We start from the raw sequence: 12,433 nt of genomic DNA, 5'->3' as shown, positions 1-12,433 counted from the left end.
GTTTGTTTATGTCTGTCAAAAAAGTCACAGTGAGCATTTGTTTGGTTTTATCCCTCAGTACCTCTTCCACACTCCTTTGTGCTTTCAGATACAACCCTCGACTGCTACAACACGGCCCCCTTTTATGTGCCGCGGAACACCAATCAGCAATTGGCATTTTAATCTCCTCCCAATTCTGGGACTTTGCAGGACATTCCGTGTTGTTGCCCTCAACAAAGATGGTGACCGTCCTTTCGGGACTTCCGCCCCAAAGGTAGAACTGCCACGTCACACCATCTCTGTTGGGGCCTTCTAGGCTGGCTCACAGGCCGCTGGCGGCTGGGAGGATGGCTTACAGCACGGGATCGCTTTATCTCATCACAGGAATGTATTCTTATTTTAGTTTATTTAGGTATGTATAATTATTATGGTTTATGGATTGGTATGTGCTCCTTTTCTATGCACTGCACCCTCAAGTGGTAGTTTTCTTTATAGCTAATGAACTATAGAATTCAGTGTAGAAAATAAACAATAAAGAACACAGATGACACAGTGAGGAGGAGCAGCAACAAATACAGTTCAACTGAAGACAATTAGTTTCTACTTTTGAAAGGAGTTCCTGGTATGGAACATATTGCTGTTTTGGAAGGATTTTCCACTAGTTTTATTATTGGATGTAAGTTAATAAAAGCTGACTATTCTGAAAATTGGGAAGTTTACACACCTGGAATTATTCTAGAAGTTAAGAGCTGGAAGTGATGTGAAGCACAGTGACTGTATGGTGAGTCGTAATGTAGAGGATACCTAGCCTACAAAAACTAACAAGTGGGAAAATCATTTATGAAGCCACCACAATGTAAATTTAAAAGATACAAGAGAATCTGTCAGGGAGAAGTGCCCAACATAAGGGAAAGTGGACAAGCCTGGCTTTAGTGGACAGCTTTTAACTTTACACCAGCTTTTGTTTTCAAATGAACCCCCCCTCCTCCATTACTATTTCTACACATGAGGCTTCAAAATAATTAACAGTTAAACATATATTCTTAAAATAGTGAAGCCGGGCTCTAGTTTGTTTGTTGTTGAAGCCTGGTTCATGACAATATATAAATTGTATACTGAAATAGAATTTCTATATGAAAATTGTTACCCAATACATATTTAATAAAAGGGACAAATGAGGGGGAAGGGGGGGGTTTCTTCCTTAATTTTATCATGCTAAATAACTTAAGGTATAGTAATTGCCCTGTTACTGTTCAATATAAAAATAGGGTTACAGCTCAATGGAGGAAAGTCTTTGCCCCCGGGTTCACACAGTGAATTAGTGAAGGGTCCTTGAGTAACACACCATATTGAGAATGGCCTGATCAGGGCAAATCAAAGCATTAAATACAGCAAGGATGAGAAAATCCCACTGACATGGCCATTCTGACATCACGTGTAGAATTAGTAAAGCACAAAAAAATAAGCTTTTACAAGTAAGATTTTTATTTATCAATACACAATTTTTGGCAGTTTCCAGAAAGATACAACTCCAGCTACGAAGATAACCACTGAACACACACCCATTGCAGCTCCCAGAAGGGACCACACATTGAATTGGGCTGCAAGAGAAGAAAGAAATAGTTAGAGGAATAAAAAGGAGATAGTTATATAAATTTTACTTGAACTGCAATTGTGTTCACATCATGCATATTACCACTTCTAGGCATAAAGTGAAGGGACCCATCTCTCTTCAGCTCAATTGGGCCAGAAGACACAAACACCTTTACTGCACCACCACCACCCATCCCTTCAACACTGTGACCTACAGGAGGAATTAGGAGTCCATCAAAACAAATGGACAAAAATGCATGCAAAATGTCCCCCCCCCCCTCTCAAAACAGAGCTCTTACCAAGCCTCTGTATCCCTGGAATGCACCGTCTGCTACAGAGGCTGTCTGATGGCCGGTTTGAATCACATATCACAACACTGCAGTGGAAGTAAATCTTAAAGACAGCACACCTTGTCAAGCAAATCTAGCATCAATAGATCAGGCAGTACCATCATCCAATGAGGATTACTGAATTGAAAAACAAATATATTGCATCATAAGTGTTTCTTGCAAAAGTGCAGTTACATGTTTTCATTCCAACTCACTAAAGATTTGAGAACAGCGACCATTTGCTGCTTGCAAAGCAATCCAAACCATGCATTGTGGTACAAGACCCCCATCCCAACACTCCACTTTACCTGTCCTTTCAGTGCATCCCGGCCACTTGTGGAAGGAAAACATTTTCACTTCAAACCTCTTCAGATGGGAAGGGAACAGCACTCTTGCATTGCTGGAGACTGGGTGAAAGATGGTCAAGTACTCATCTGCAGAGTTCTCACAGCTAGAAAGAGAAAGTAGGTCAGGAGCACATCAGCCACAACTCCAATTCCTAGGTTTTGTAGCAGCAATATCATATTCAAGCATCTTACCTGTCCACAACGACATCCCACTTTGGAGAGCTATTCCTGTCAGCAGAATAGGTTGCCCAGCAGTTCTCCAAAAACAATTCAGCCTGTGGATCCCTGCTGTACAGGAGCTCTACCTCAAAATACAAGGGTCTTCGCAAGTACTTCACAACAGGGTAATCCCGAGCGCCATAGAAGTCATTGTAGGTTGAATCTGCAGAGATGCAAGGGAGAATTTTATAGGTGGAAACACGCTACTAGAGCATCTATATTATTTCAATTGCCCAGTCATACCCAATGCAAGCCGCATGATGACTGCAAGGTCCCCCAAGCCAGGCTGGACTACAGGTGCAGGATTATTCTGGTACAAGAACTGTACTACCTTGGTGTCATTGACCAGATAGTGACAGGCAACTCTCAACCTGGAAAGAGGAGATGGGGTTAAGAGAGTTTCAGGCTCAGCCACAAGGATTCTCAATTTGATTGCAATCCTTACCGGTAAGATGTGAACAGCACTTCATTCTCATAAGTCAGGAGGTTGTTGTCAAACTGGAATCACAAAAGGCTCAGGTTGCAATGAACTTGTAGATTTAGTATGGAGCTGCATACCAAGTTGCAGACTAGCCAATATGGTACTCAGGATCATCCCCAGCTGTGTACTAACTTTGTACCAATTTCACAATTTAAAAATAAAAAGCATCGATTATGAATATTGCAATTTCATAATTGAACACTTTATTGGGACCTCATGTTTGTTACAGTTAGTATGATACCACAAGTCTGTCTACAGAAACTGCTAGACTAATTTGGTATTGTTTTAGTAACCTCTAGGAGGGCAACAGCAGTTATTTTGGATTTGTTGCAAATACATTTGAATACACAGCTGGCGACTCTTGAGCTGCAATTATTAACTCGTGTACTAGTTTAGTCCCATCCTACGTACCAACCATGGGATCTTCCCCAGTTAGTACGCTCCTTCCAGTTCACTGCCATTGACCCAAAAAGGTCTATAGGCAGCACATGCAATGCCATAACCAAGAGTCATGTGTCAACACCTTTCTCAACTGGACAAGCAGTTCAATACAAAGGTGGCATCCTTCAGATGTACACAATTCATGCAAGTAATTCAGCTGATGGAAACACCAGGTCACCATGGCTCCCCAGATTGATCCAGGGGTGTTGTGTCCAACTTGTCAATATGTTGAACCTCCTCAAAATATGGTTTTAAAAATGTGTCAATACTAACCCTTCTAGTTGTTCCACAGGAGTTGACATTGAAGTAGAAAACCGCATTGATAGCATCAGACTGAAGAGGCCGGCAACTCGGATCCCTTAGAGTTAGTTGACTTGGAGACAAGCTGGGGAAAGATTCCACTTTCACAGCGAGAGCTGCCAAGTTCCATTGGCGAAGCAATCTGAAACACAGCATTTGGATCCAGGTTAAGGAAACAGATTATAGCTTCAATACCACTCCATGCAACCTTTGGCCAATCTCAAAAGCAGCTATTCTAAAAAATGCTTGGTCTGCAGGAGAGTTACCAATCATCTTTGTAGGGAAACTGCAGGACAGAGAAAAGTCAGCCACCACAACCATGGTGCCAACATCCTTCAAGGTAAAGTCAAGCCTGCTTCTGATGCCTAAAGAACTGATCACCTACAGAGACAATACATCAGGTCAGTAATGTGTTGAACCCAAGACAACTAAAAACACATTAAAGTTCCATCACTTACTTCATATGTGGCATCAACTGAATTGTATGGCACAGTCATCCAGAAATTGGTAGTGTTGGCATTATACTTGTACAGGGCAAGCAGACTTCCACCAAGTTCTCTTGAGCCCACAAAAGGAACCCAGTTGCGACCCATGTTGCCATATGTTACCATGGTATAGAATGCAGCACCATCACAGTAGCCAGTTACTGTAGGTAGAACTGCAAGAGGAAGAGCAGTTGTCAGGGCAATGGACTGGATTGTCAGAAAAGGGTAGTTGTAGACCACAAATAGTCAGGCACTTACTGATGTCTGAGAATGGCTTCAACTACAGCAGGATGAGTAAAGGGTGTATTCTCTGGCACTATATTCAGCAAGTAGGTCAGGGGCAGAATGTAGGTTCTGGTGTCTGGAGGAGTTACCTGAAAAGAGCAAGGGTTTGTAGGATTAAACCCAAAGTCAGACAGCAAGCAACACATCCACAGGAAGAAAATGTTTTCAAAGGGCAATTGGATGGTTGAACAGGTGGGATGTTACCTTTTGCTTCACATTGGGGTCCTCAAATGGCACCTGGAGAGTGTAGGTCTTGGATCCATTGGGAAAGACATGCTCCTGGACATTATAACCTTTTAGGTTGGCTTCTGGCACAGTTGACATCTCTGGTCCAACTATAATTTTGACCAGCTCCACATCAGGCAGGAATGTCCCCAGGGTCACATTGAACTCTCTGGCTTTAGGAACAGTGTCTGAAATTAAAGCATGCAGTTAAATGAAGGATATGAAGTGGAGCACTGCAACAAATCCCTTTGATTTACTGCATGTGGACAAGTTTTACATACTGTTTGTGACAACTGGTGGCCGAGGCATGAAAGGAGTGGTTATTGGATGAAGTACTGTGTACTTGGTCTTCTCAGGCCCATCTTGCCAGGTATGCTCCAGTATTGGTTCAATAGAGTAAGAGATCACATAGGTGTTGTCCAATACATGGCTCTGAAAGCACAGAAGCATCTTAGGAAGCAAGCTTTAAAATAAGGATTTAGAAGATGTTGAACATCTACATACCTTGTAATATCCACCATCAGCTCCCACAGGAATTTTTACAGTGATTAGCTGGGGACCGACATCCAGTTTATAATCTCTATTATGGATTGTTGCAGGGTCAAGCTTGCGACCATCAACTCCCATTTGAACATCAAGGGTAGTAATTTGTAGTGTTGGAACAAGAGGAGGTAGAACACGGGGAACATTCCATGTAATCATCTGTTCTGTGAAGGCTGTGCCATCTGACAGAAAGGAACACCATAGACTTGGTATAGAAAATTCACTTGAACGTAGAACAGTTCTTGAGCACCGTTACCCTCCATAAGCTTACTCACCAGTAGGACATGTAACTGCAGTGTCCACCATCATGACCATCCATCTTTGCTTATAAAAGGTGGTTGACCTTAGCACAGCCATTGGTACAGTTTGGATCTGTTAGAGGGGAGGGGGAATTTTACTAAAACAAAAGCAAGACTAAATCTACCTTCATAGTCTGGATATACTGTACTAGAGAACAAAGAAGCCTAGACTACTTACCACCTGAGGCTGGCTTTCTGTGGAGTTGTATGCAGCTCTAACCAGAATTCGAGTTGGTGTAGTGTTTATGCCATAGCCATTTGTCATGGCCCGAGCAACAGTCATGGTTATCTTTCTATTTGCTGGGAGATGGAACACAATTTTCCAGATGCTGTTGTCAGCAGCAGTTGCCTAGCAAAGAGAAAACCCCATTAGAATAGGGAGTTTGAACACAAAGCATCCCCAGTCTAAAGGATTTGTCACAGCAGATGGCTTGTTTAATAAAACATGAACTAAAACTGAAGGGTGAAATTAACAAGGTATCACTGAAACCGTTATATGATCAAACGTCTAATGGAACAGAGAATCCTCAAATACAACTGCGTACGAAAGAGCCTACGTGAAAGCATGTGGTCTGGATCGGATACAGGCAGAGTTTGTAGCCACTCATTTGTACTGGACCTTAATATCAGTGTACCAATACTTTAGGATAATACTTGAAATTGCTCCTATACAGCAGACTTCAAAAAGGCTTATCAGGACACATTTATCATGAAGGGTTTATAACCCTGCACATATGAAGCCACTACCTAAGTGGTTGAAATACAAGGCTTACACACTGACAAGAAAGTGTTAACTTCACCACAATCATGGTTTTACCAAAACAAATCACAGAATATATTTATACAAAGCCAATGCCTTAAATGTTACACAGTTCCAATATGACCACCCTCTTGGGAGACAGGTTAAAGTTAAGGGGGCCGTTAGATTTTGCTTCCTCTAGATGAGACAGTAGAGTAGACCTCAATTAGGCAAGACCAAGGGGATGTGAATGAAGCAAATGCAAAGTCACATGATTCTACCTCAGGGTATGCAAGGGACCAATCAGGATCATCTTGAACAAAGTTTGGCTCAATAAGTGGCACACCTCTTCTCACAGAAACCTAAAGAATATTGAAATTAGTCATGAGTGAAGCACTTCTGTAAGGACAATTAAGATACCCACACAACCCAACAAGTTATACTGAAACAGCATTATCACATCCTGACAGCCTTTACCTCCATGTAGTTTCTTTCACACAAAATCTCCCTCTCCACCCATGAAGAATAGCGGCATGTCATGCTCTGAACATAGGAGGAAGCTGAAGTCATAGCACTGTTTGAGAAGACACTGATTTGTACTGTCAGCTTGTAGGTCTCATCATTCTGGAAACAAAGGCTAAAGTTAGTCCCAGCATGTCACCATTAGAAACAAGTTTACAAGAAATAAAATGACGACTCACTGTGTTCCGAGCAAAGCAGCTCAGCACAGAAGCAAGGAACTTGGCATTTCCCAAGAAGTCAACAGTTAAGCTATATCCACACTGTGCAGCCAGTCTTGGAGAGAGGGAGACAAGCACCCCCTTATTGTCTATAGAAAGAAATTCAGATGGCCTTTTAAGAAACTGTACACGTGATCAAGCAATGTAGAGATATAACAAAGTGAACACCCCCACCGCCACGTCCCATCTACTTTTCGCAATTTTTTAAAAAACTATTTATATTTCTAGAATTATACGCCCATTCGGAACAATAGGTTTAGAGTAAATAATTTCTAATTCTGCGCACTTGAGGTCAACAAATCTGACCAAGGTTGTAGCAGCACAGGTCTATTTAGTGTGATCAGCAACGCAAGAGTTTCATACCCTGTATTTGAAAAAAAAAAAAAAACGAAGCCTGGTTGATGCCATACAGCGCGGGAGTGCTCTATACTTAATTCAGGTTATTACATTACGAGTCAACAGGCTTTATACATCAAAAGCTTTCTATTCAAGAAAAATGATCACTCACCAATCACATTGATACGAAAATACTTTCCAACAAAAGACTTATCCAACATCATCATCATAACACTCCCTTGACATTCTGTCCTCACCGAGCCTGCAGAAGACAACGATACTTGAAAACACACAACCGGCAAATAAACAGGAAGCTGAAAGAACAGCTCTGCAGAAGCGACCGTTATCGTACCTAGAGGGGGGTTCTGCGTCCAAACTTCAGTGACTAACACTGCTAACAGCAATGTTATTCTGCTTTGGAAAAAAAACACGCAAGTGAGAAACACACAATAAAATGAACGTTTCTAAAAGTAGAGAAAAGATCAACAATTACCCAAATCTAAGACAACACGGCATCATTAAATCCAAGGCAGCCCCAACCGTGAACTTCTTTCACCGTTATAAAGAAACAATAATAAAAACAAACCCGCCAGTAGTTGAGTTTGGTGTTCCTTAGAGCCCAATGGGTTTATAAAGAGGTTCAGGTGCTAATGGGAGCTAATTAGCTGCAATTGATGCGCGCACCTCTTTCATATTAGTCCTCTAATTTTCAATCAGTACGTTAATTAAAATAAATAATAATAATAATAATAATAATAATAATAATAATAATAATAATAATAATAATAACCCATTTAGAAGATTGTACTTTGAATTTAAGTTTGGCAGAAGTACGTGCGGAACAAACTGGACTGTCACCGACAAGGACTGTCTGATTAAAGGCTCAGCTATGGAGGCATGTAGTAAACAAACCCCAATGAATAATAAAAAGCAGGCCGCGCAAATGAAGAAACACATTTATATCATGCAGGAATCCAGGCAGGTGTGTTGCCTGCGCCAGTTTGAGGGGACGAGAATGACAGCTACCCATTTTTACAATTTCCCCAGACTGATAGGTAGGCTAAGCATATATTAAAGTAGACAATTTATTTGAGGCCACTTGATTGAAGAAACAGTGCAAAGCATCTCTTTAGCATGTCAGATTTGCCATGACAGGGGCAGTCTCGGGGAATAGAATGACCAAGTGGCAAATGGAAAGCACAACGCTTAACCTGAAATACAACGCGCAGTATTGATTTAGAACAGAATCAACACAAATCGGATGGCGTGTTGGAAATTTGAATTGTAATCAATTTATTTAAGATTTGAAGTTCACATTTCAATTATTGAGCTTAATTACATTCATTATTTTATGTATAATTAATTCAATTAGTGTGTTGAGCATTTTCAATTTGGCATATTATCTTCGAATGTTGAGTTTTGTCTATTTGACAGCTGTTATTTCAATTCAAATGTTGAACTTTGTCGTTGATGTTTGACGCTCCGGCTTTTGCAGTTCACATTTTTGTTACATTCCACCTCTCATAGGTTTGAACACAAACGGGTTTATTTGTGAAATTGTCAGATTGTTTCTTGTGTATCCAGCGATCATCTGAACTAACTGGTTCAGTGGTGTGTTCCCGTGAATAGACAGCACATGCCTGAGGGGGTGTGTTCTGTACAGCTGTGCATTTGAGTAAAGTTTGTCGCGGAGTTTTAAACGTTCCCATGGCAACTGAGTCAACAAAACCAACATCATCACGCATTGAGACGCAAGCTAAGGGCTAAGAAGTAAATGGTAAAAAGTGAAAGCAGTGTGAGTCAGTGGAATTTTTTGATTGTTTGATTTTATCAAATGTTCACGATAATCATGTATGTTCTGTAAATGCGGAATGCAATTAGTTGATATGTAAAAGCATGAATAAATGAATGGTGTCTATTCCTAACGCATCGGTAAAGTTCAGTATAGTGCCGCTTTTGTAGCAGCAAGCAGGCTTGTTCCGTCGTCTTGATATCACTATGTAACACAATTTTTGTTCCTGGGTAGTAGGTCTTATTTCCTAATTGCTTATGCCTCAAAAGTATAGAAAATGGCTACTATTCCCCACAAACTTTGCTTTTGTTACCAGGACAGTGATATTTTGAAATTTACCTTTTTCCAATGAGAAAACGGACGAATTTGTGTCTTTTGATTCACATAAAGTCAGAATAAAACAACATATGAATCCAAATTAACATGTATTTATACTAAAGTAATACAAAAATGACTACAAAAGATTTAGAAGTGAGTAGTTTTTCGAGATTTAAGATTATACTGTAAATCACTTTCACGAATCAGCCCCCAAATGTAGTCTCCCATCATATTCTCGTTATACTGTCCTTGGTAGCGGCGTTCAAAGTCCATTATATCCTGGTGGAAGCGCTCACCTTGCTCCTCCGAGTACGCTCCCATGTTCTCCTTGAATTTATCAAGATGAGCATCAAGGATATGGACTTTGAGGGACATCCTTCAGCCCATTGTGCCGTAGTTCTTCACCAGAGTCTCAACCAGCTCCACATAGTTTTCGGCCTTGTGATTGCCCAGGAAGCCCCGAACCACTGCGACAAAGCTATTCCAAGCCGATTTCTCCTTACTAATGAGCTTCTTGGGGAATTCAATGCACTCCAGGATCTTCTTTATCTGTGGTACGACGAAGACACCGGCTTTGAACTTTGCCTCAGACAGCTTAGGGAAGAAGTCTTGAAGGTACCTGAAAGACCCTTCTCTTTACTTCTAAAGACGGCTGCTCTCTCTCTCCGGAGGAGTGGGTACGGGGAGCTCATGGCAGTGTGGCACCGGGGCGATGGATGAAGGAAGGTCCGGATACGTGATAGCAGGTGCATTCTTGCCAGTCCGACATTTGGAAGGGTCCATCATGCAGAAGTAGCAGTTGCTTGAGTGGTCAGTGGGTTCCCGCCAAATTCTTGGGATAGCGAACTTCATGGCTCTCTTTTCCCCTCTGTACCATCCTACAAAAATACATTTATTTCACCCTTGACTAATGTGTAAGAGATTCTCGCAACATTTTTCATATATGATATATTTATTCAATAACATTGAAAATTGTAAAACATTTTAAAATTACAAACTTTTACAATTTTAAAAATTTTAACAAATTTTATAACATAAAATTCCGAGCAATAATTGTCCATCTTACCTTCCAGAGTTTTTTTTGCAGTGCTCGCAGGTGAAATGAGGTGCCCAGGGTTTGTCTTGATCCCCGACAGGCATGCCAAAATATGCCTTGTAGGCCTCACACATCTTAGCAGATGCTTCCACGGAGTACTTTTTCACTCTTGTCTTGATAAATTTGCCGCAGACATAGCAAAATGCGTCTGCCGGATGCTTGCAGCCTCTTGATGCCATCTCAGAAAAATGCAGATATGTATCCACTTAGGCAGCTGGAACTAAACTGAACTGGTGGGCTTAAGGCCCCTGTATTTATACTACTATTTATATTACTGGAAAGTTCTAGAAAGTTCTAGAAGTTACTCCAAGTTTACTCAGCACTGAATCTATCTGGAATGTTCTGGAAAATAGGTAAATTTCAAAATATCACTGTCCTGGTCACAAAAGCATAGTTTGTGGGGAATAACAGCCATTTTCTATACTTTTGAGGCATAAGCAATTAGAAAATAACACTTACTACCCAGGAACCAAAAAAAAAAAAAAAAAATTGTTACACGGTGATATCTGCCTCCGGTGGCTTCTTTGAGGATTGCGAACAAATTGTGACTGAAAAAAGATCAAGAATGTACCAATCTGGCGCGAAGAAGCGTAAAAAGAAAAAAACTGAGGAAGAAAAACAACATGAGAAAGGTATTGTATTATTTGATTTAGCTCCGTTTTTATTGCTGTAGCTTGCTTGCATGCTGGCTGTGCCCAGGCGCGTAGTCACAGTGTACACATTGAGGCAGCCGAGGCCCTCGGTAAAAATCGACTCAATTCTTAATTGTGAAGACCAAAATAATAATAAAAAATGTACCCACTTTCTTTTTTAAGAGTGTAAAATTTATATATATATATATATATATATATATATATATATATATATATATATATATATATATATATAAAATGTTATTTTTTATTTCTTCACATTACTATAATCTCGGGCTGTGTATTTGCATCTATAGCGACCCGGCCTGTGCGCTAGGCAGCACCGGGACCTCTGCGACCGGTTTCTCCCGCCTGAAGTACTGTACTACTTCCTATCGTCGATTTATACAGACAAAAGAATATTAAAGTTGAGTGAGAAACTGTGTGCTAAACTCTTTCAAAGCAGGAGTCACAGTGTCAGCACCAGTCCCAGCAGTATCAGCACCAGTCTTACCGGTCAGCAGCAGTTACCAGTCCCAGCAGTGTAAGGCAACTTAAGTAGCAGTGAACCAAATGCAAGTCAATAAAGGTATGAACCCATCTACTTATTAATAGTGATGTTATATTCTTGTCCTTTTAAAATCACATATTTCTGACAGTGTCAATATGGTCATTGTAGGTTGCTGTGGTTTTACTGGGAGACAATTAGTTTTGATCTTTGAAATAATATGGGTCATCAAATTTTAACATTAACATCATCATCCAAGAGACTTAATATTGCTTTGCAGTTTACACGAACAGTCTCCAGGCTTTGTAAGATGATAACTTTTACCTTTGTAACATGAACAGGATCTGCAAGAGGTTTGTTCAACTGTTTTTTTTTTTGGGGGGGGGGTTCAAACCAAATCCTGCTTAGGGCCCCCAAAAGGCGAGAAACAGTCCTGTCTATTACCAGTAAAACACACACACACACACACACACACACACACACACACACACACACACACACACACACAGACACACACACACACACAGAGGCAGCAGTTGTACAGTGTTATACAAGGAAAATAACAATATATACTCATGACACATTAAGTGTTGAGATGACGATATCACATTATTTTTTACATTAGTAGCCTAATATTTATTTTACAGTTGTCACACACAGCCTACATAAAATAATAATAATAATAATAATAATACACATTTCAAGAATCACAAATGTATACAAATTCTGCCACCCTTTTACACAGT

General features: G+C 40.5%; 2 protein-coding genes across 2 annotated transcripts; both read right to left on the bottom strand.

Annotated features, from left to right (window-relative positions):
- Positions 1-1,463: 1,463 nt before the first annotated feature.
- On the bottom strand, positions 1,464-4,341 carry LOC131705315 (zona pellucida sperm-binding protein 2-like). Its single transcript, XM_059007745.1, has 9 exons — positions 4,148-4,341; positions 3,663-3,831; positions 2,913-2,965; positions 2,711-2,838; positions 2,441-2,630; positions 2,210-2,352; positions 1,872-1,965; positions 1,676-1,783; positions 1,464-1,580 (listed from the first exon to the last, which is right to left on the bottom strand). The coding sequence occupies exons 1-7, from the start codon at positions 4,159-4,161 to the stop codon at positions 1,934-1,936; spliced, it is 729 nt and encodes a 242-aa protein (XP_058863728.1). The 5' UTR covers positions 4,162-4,341; the 3' UTR covers positions 1,464-1,580; positions 1,676-1,783; positions 1,872-1,933.
- Positions 4,342-4,428: 87 nt separating this feature from the next.
- On the bottom strand, positions 4,429-7,926 carry LOC131705143 (uncharacterized). Its single transcript, XM_059007392.1, has 12 exons — positions 7,835-7,926; positions 7,694-7,752; positions 7,514-7,603; positions 6,967-7,094; positions 6,743-6,889; positions 6,547-6,627; positions 5,705-5,875; positions 5,503-5,599; positions 5,189-5,409; positions 4,966-5,116; positions 4,664-4,872; positions 4,429-4,548 (listed from the first exon to the last, which is right to left on the bottom strand). Exons 1-12 carry the CDS (start codon positions 7,858-7,860, stop codon positions 4,429-4,431), a joined length of 1,500 nt encoding a protein of 499 aa, XP_058863375.1. The 5' UTR covers positions 7,861-7,926.
- Positions 7,927-12,433: the final 4,507 nt, after the last annotated feature.

The sequence above is a fragment of the Acipenser ruthenus genome, chromosome 35 (genome assembly GCF_902713425.1).
Source record: "Acipenser ruthenus chromosome 35, fAciRut3.2 maternal haplotype, whole genome shotgun sequence".
Classification (NCBI taxonomy): domain Eukaryota; kingdom Metazoa; phylum Chordata; class Actinopteri; order Acipenseriformes; family Acipenseridae; genus Acipenser; species Acipenser ruthenus.
This window is presented reverse-complemented; position numbering and strand designations above follow the sequence as displayed.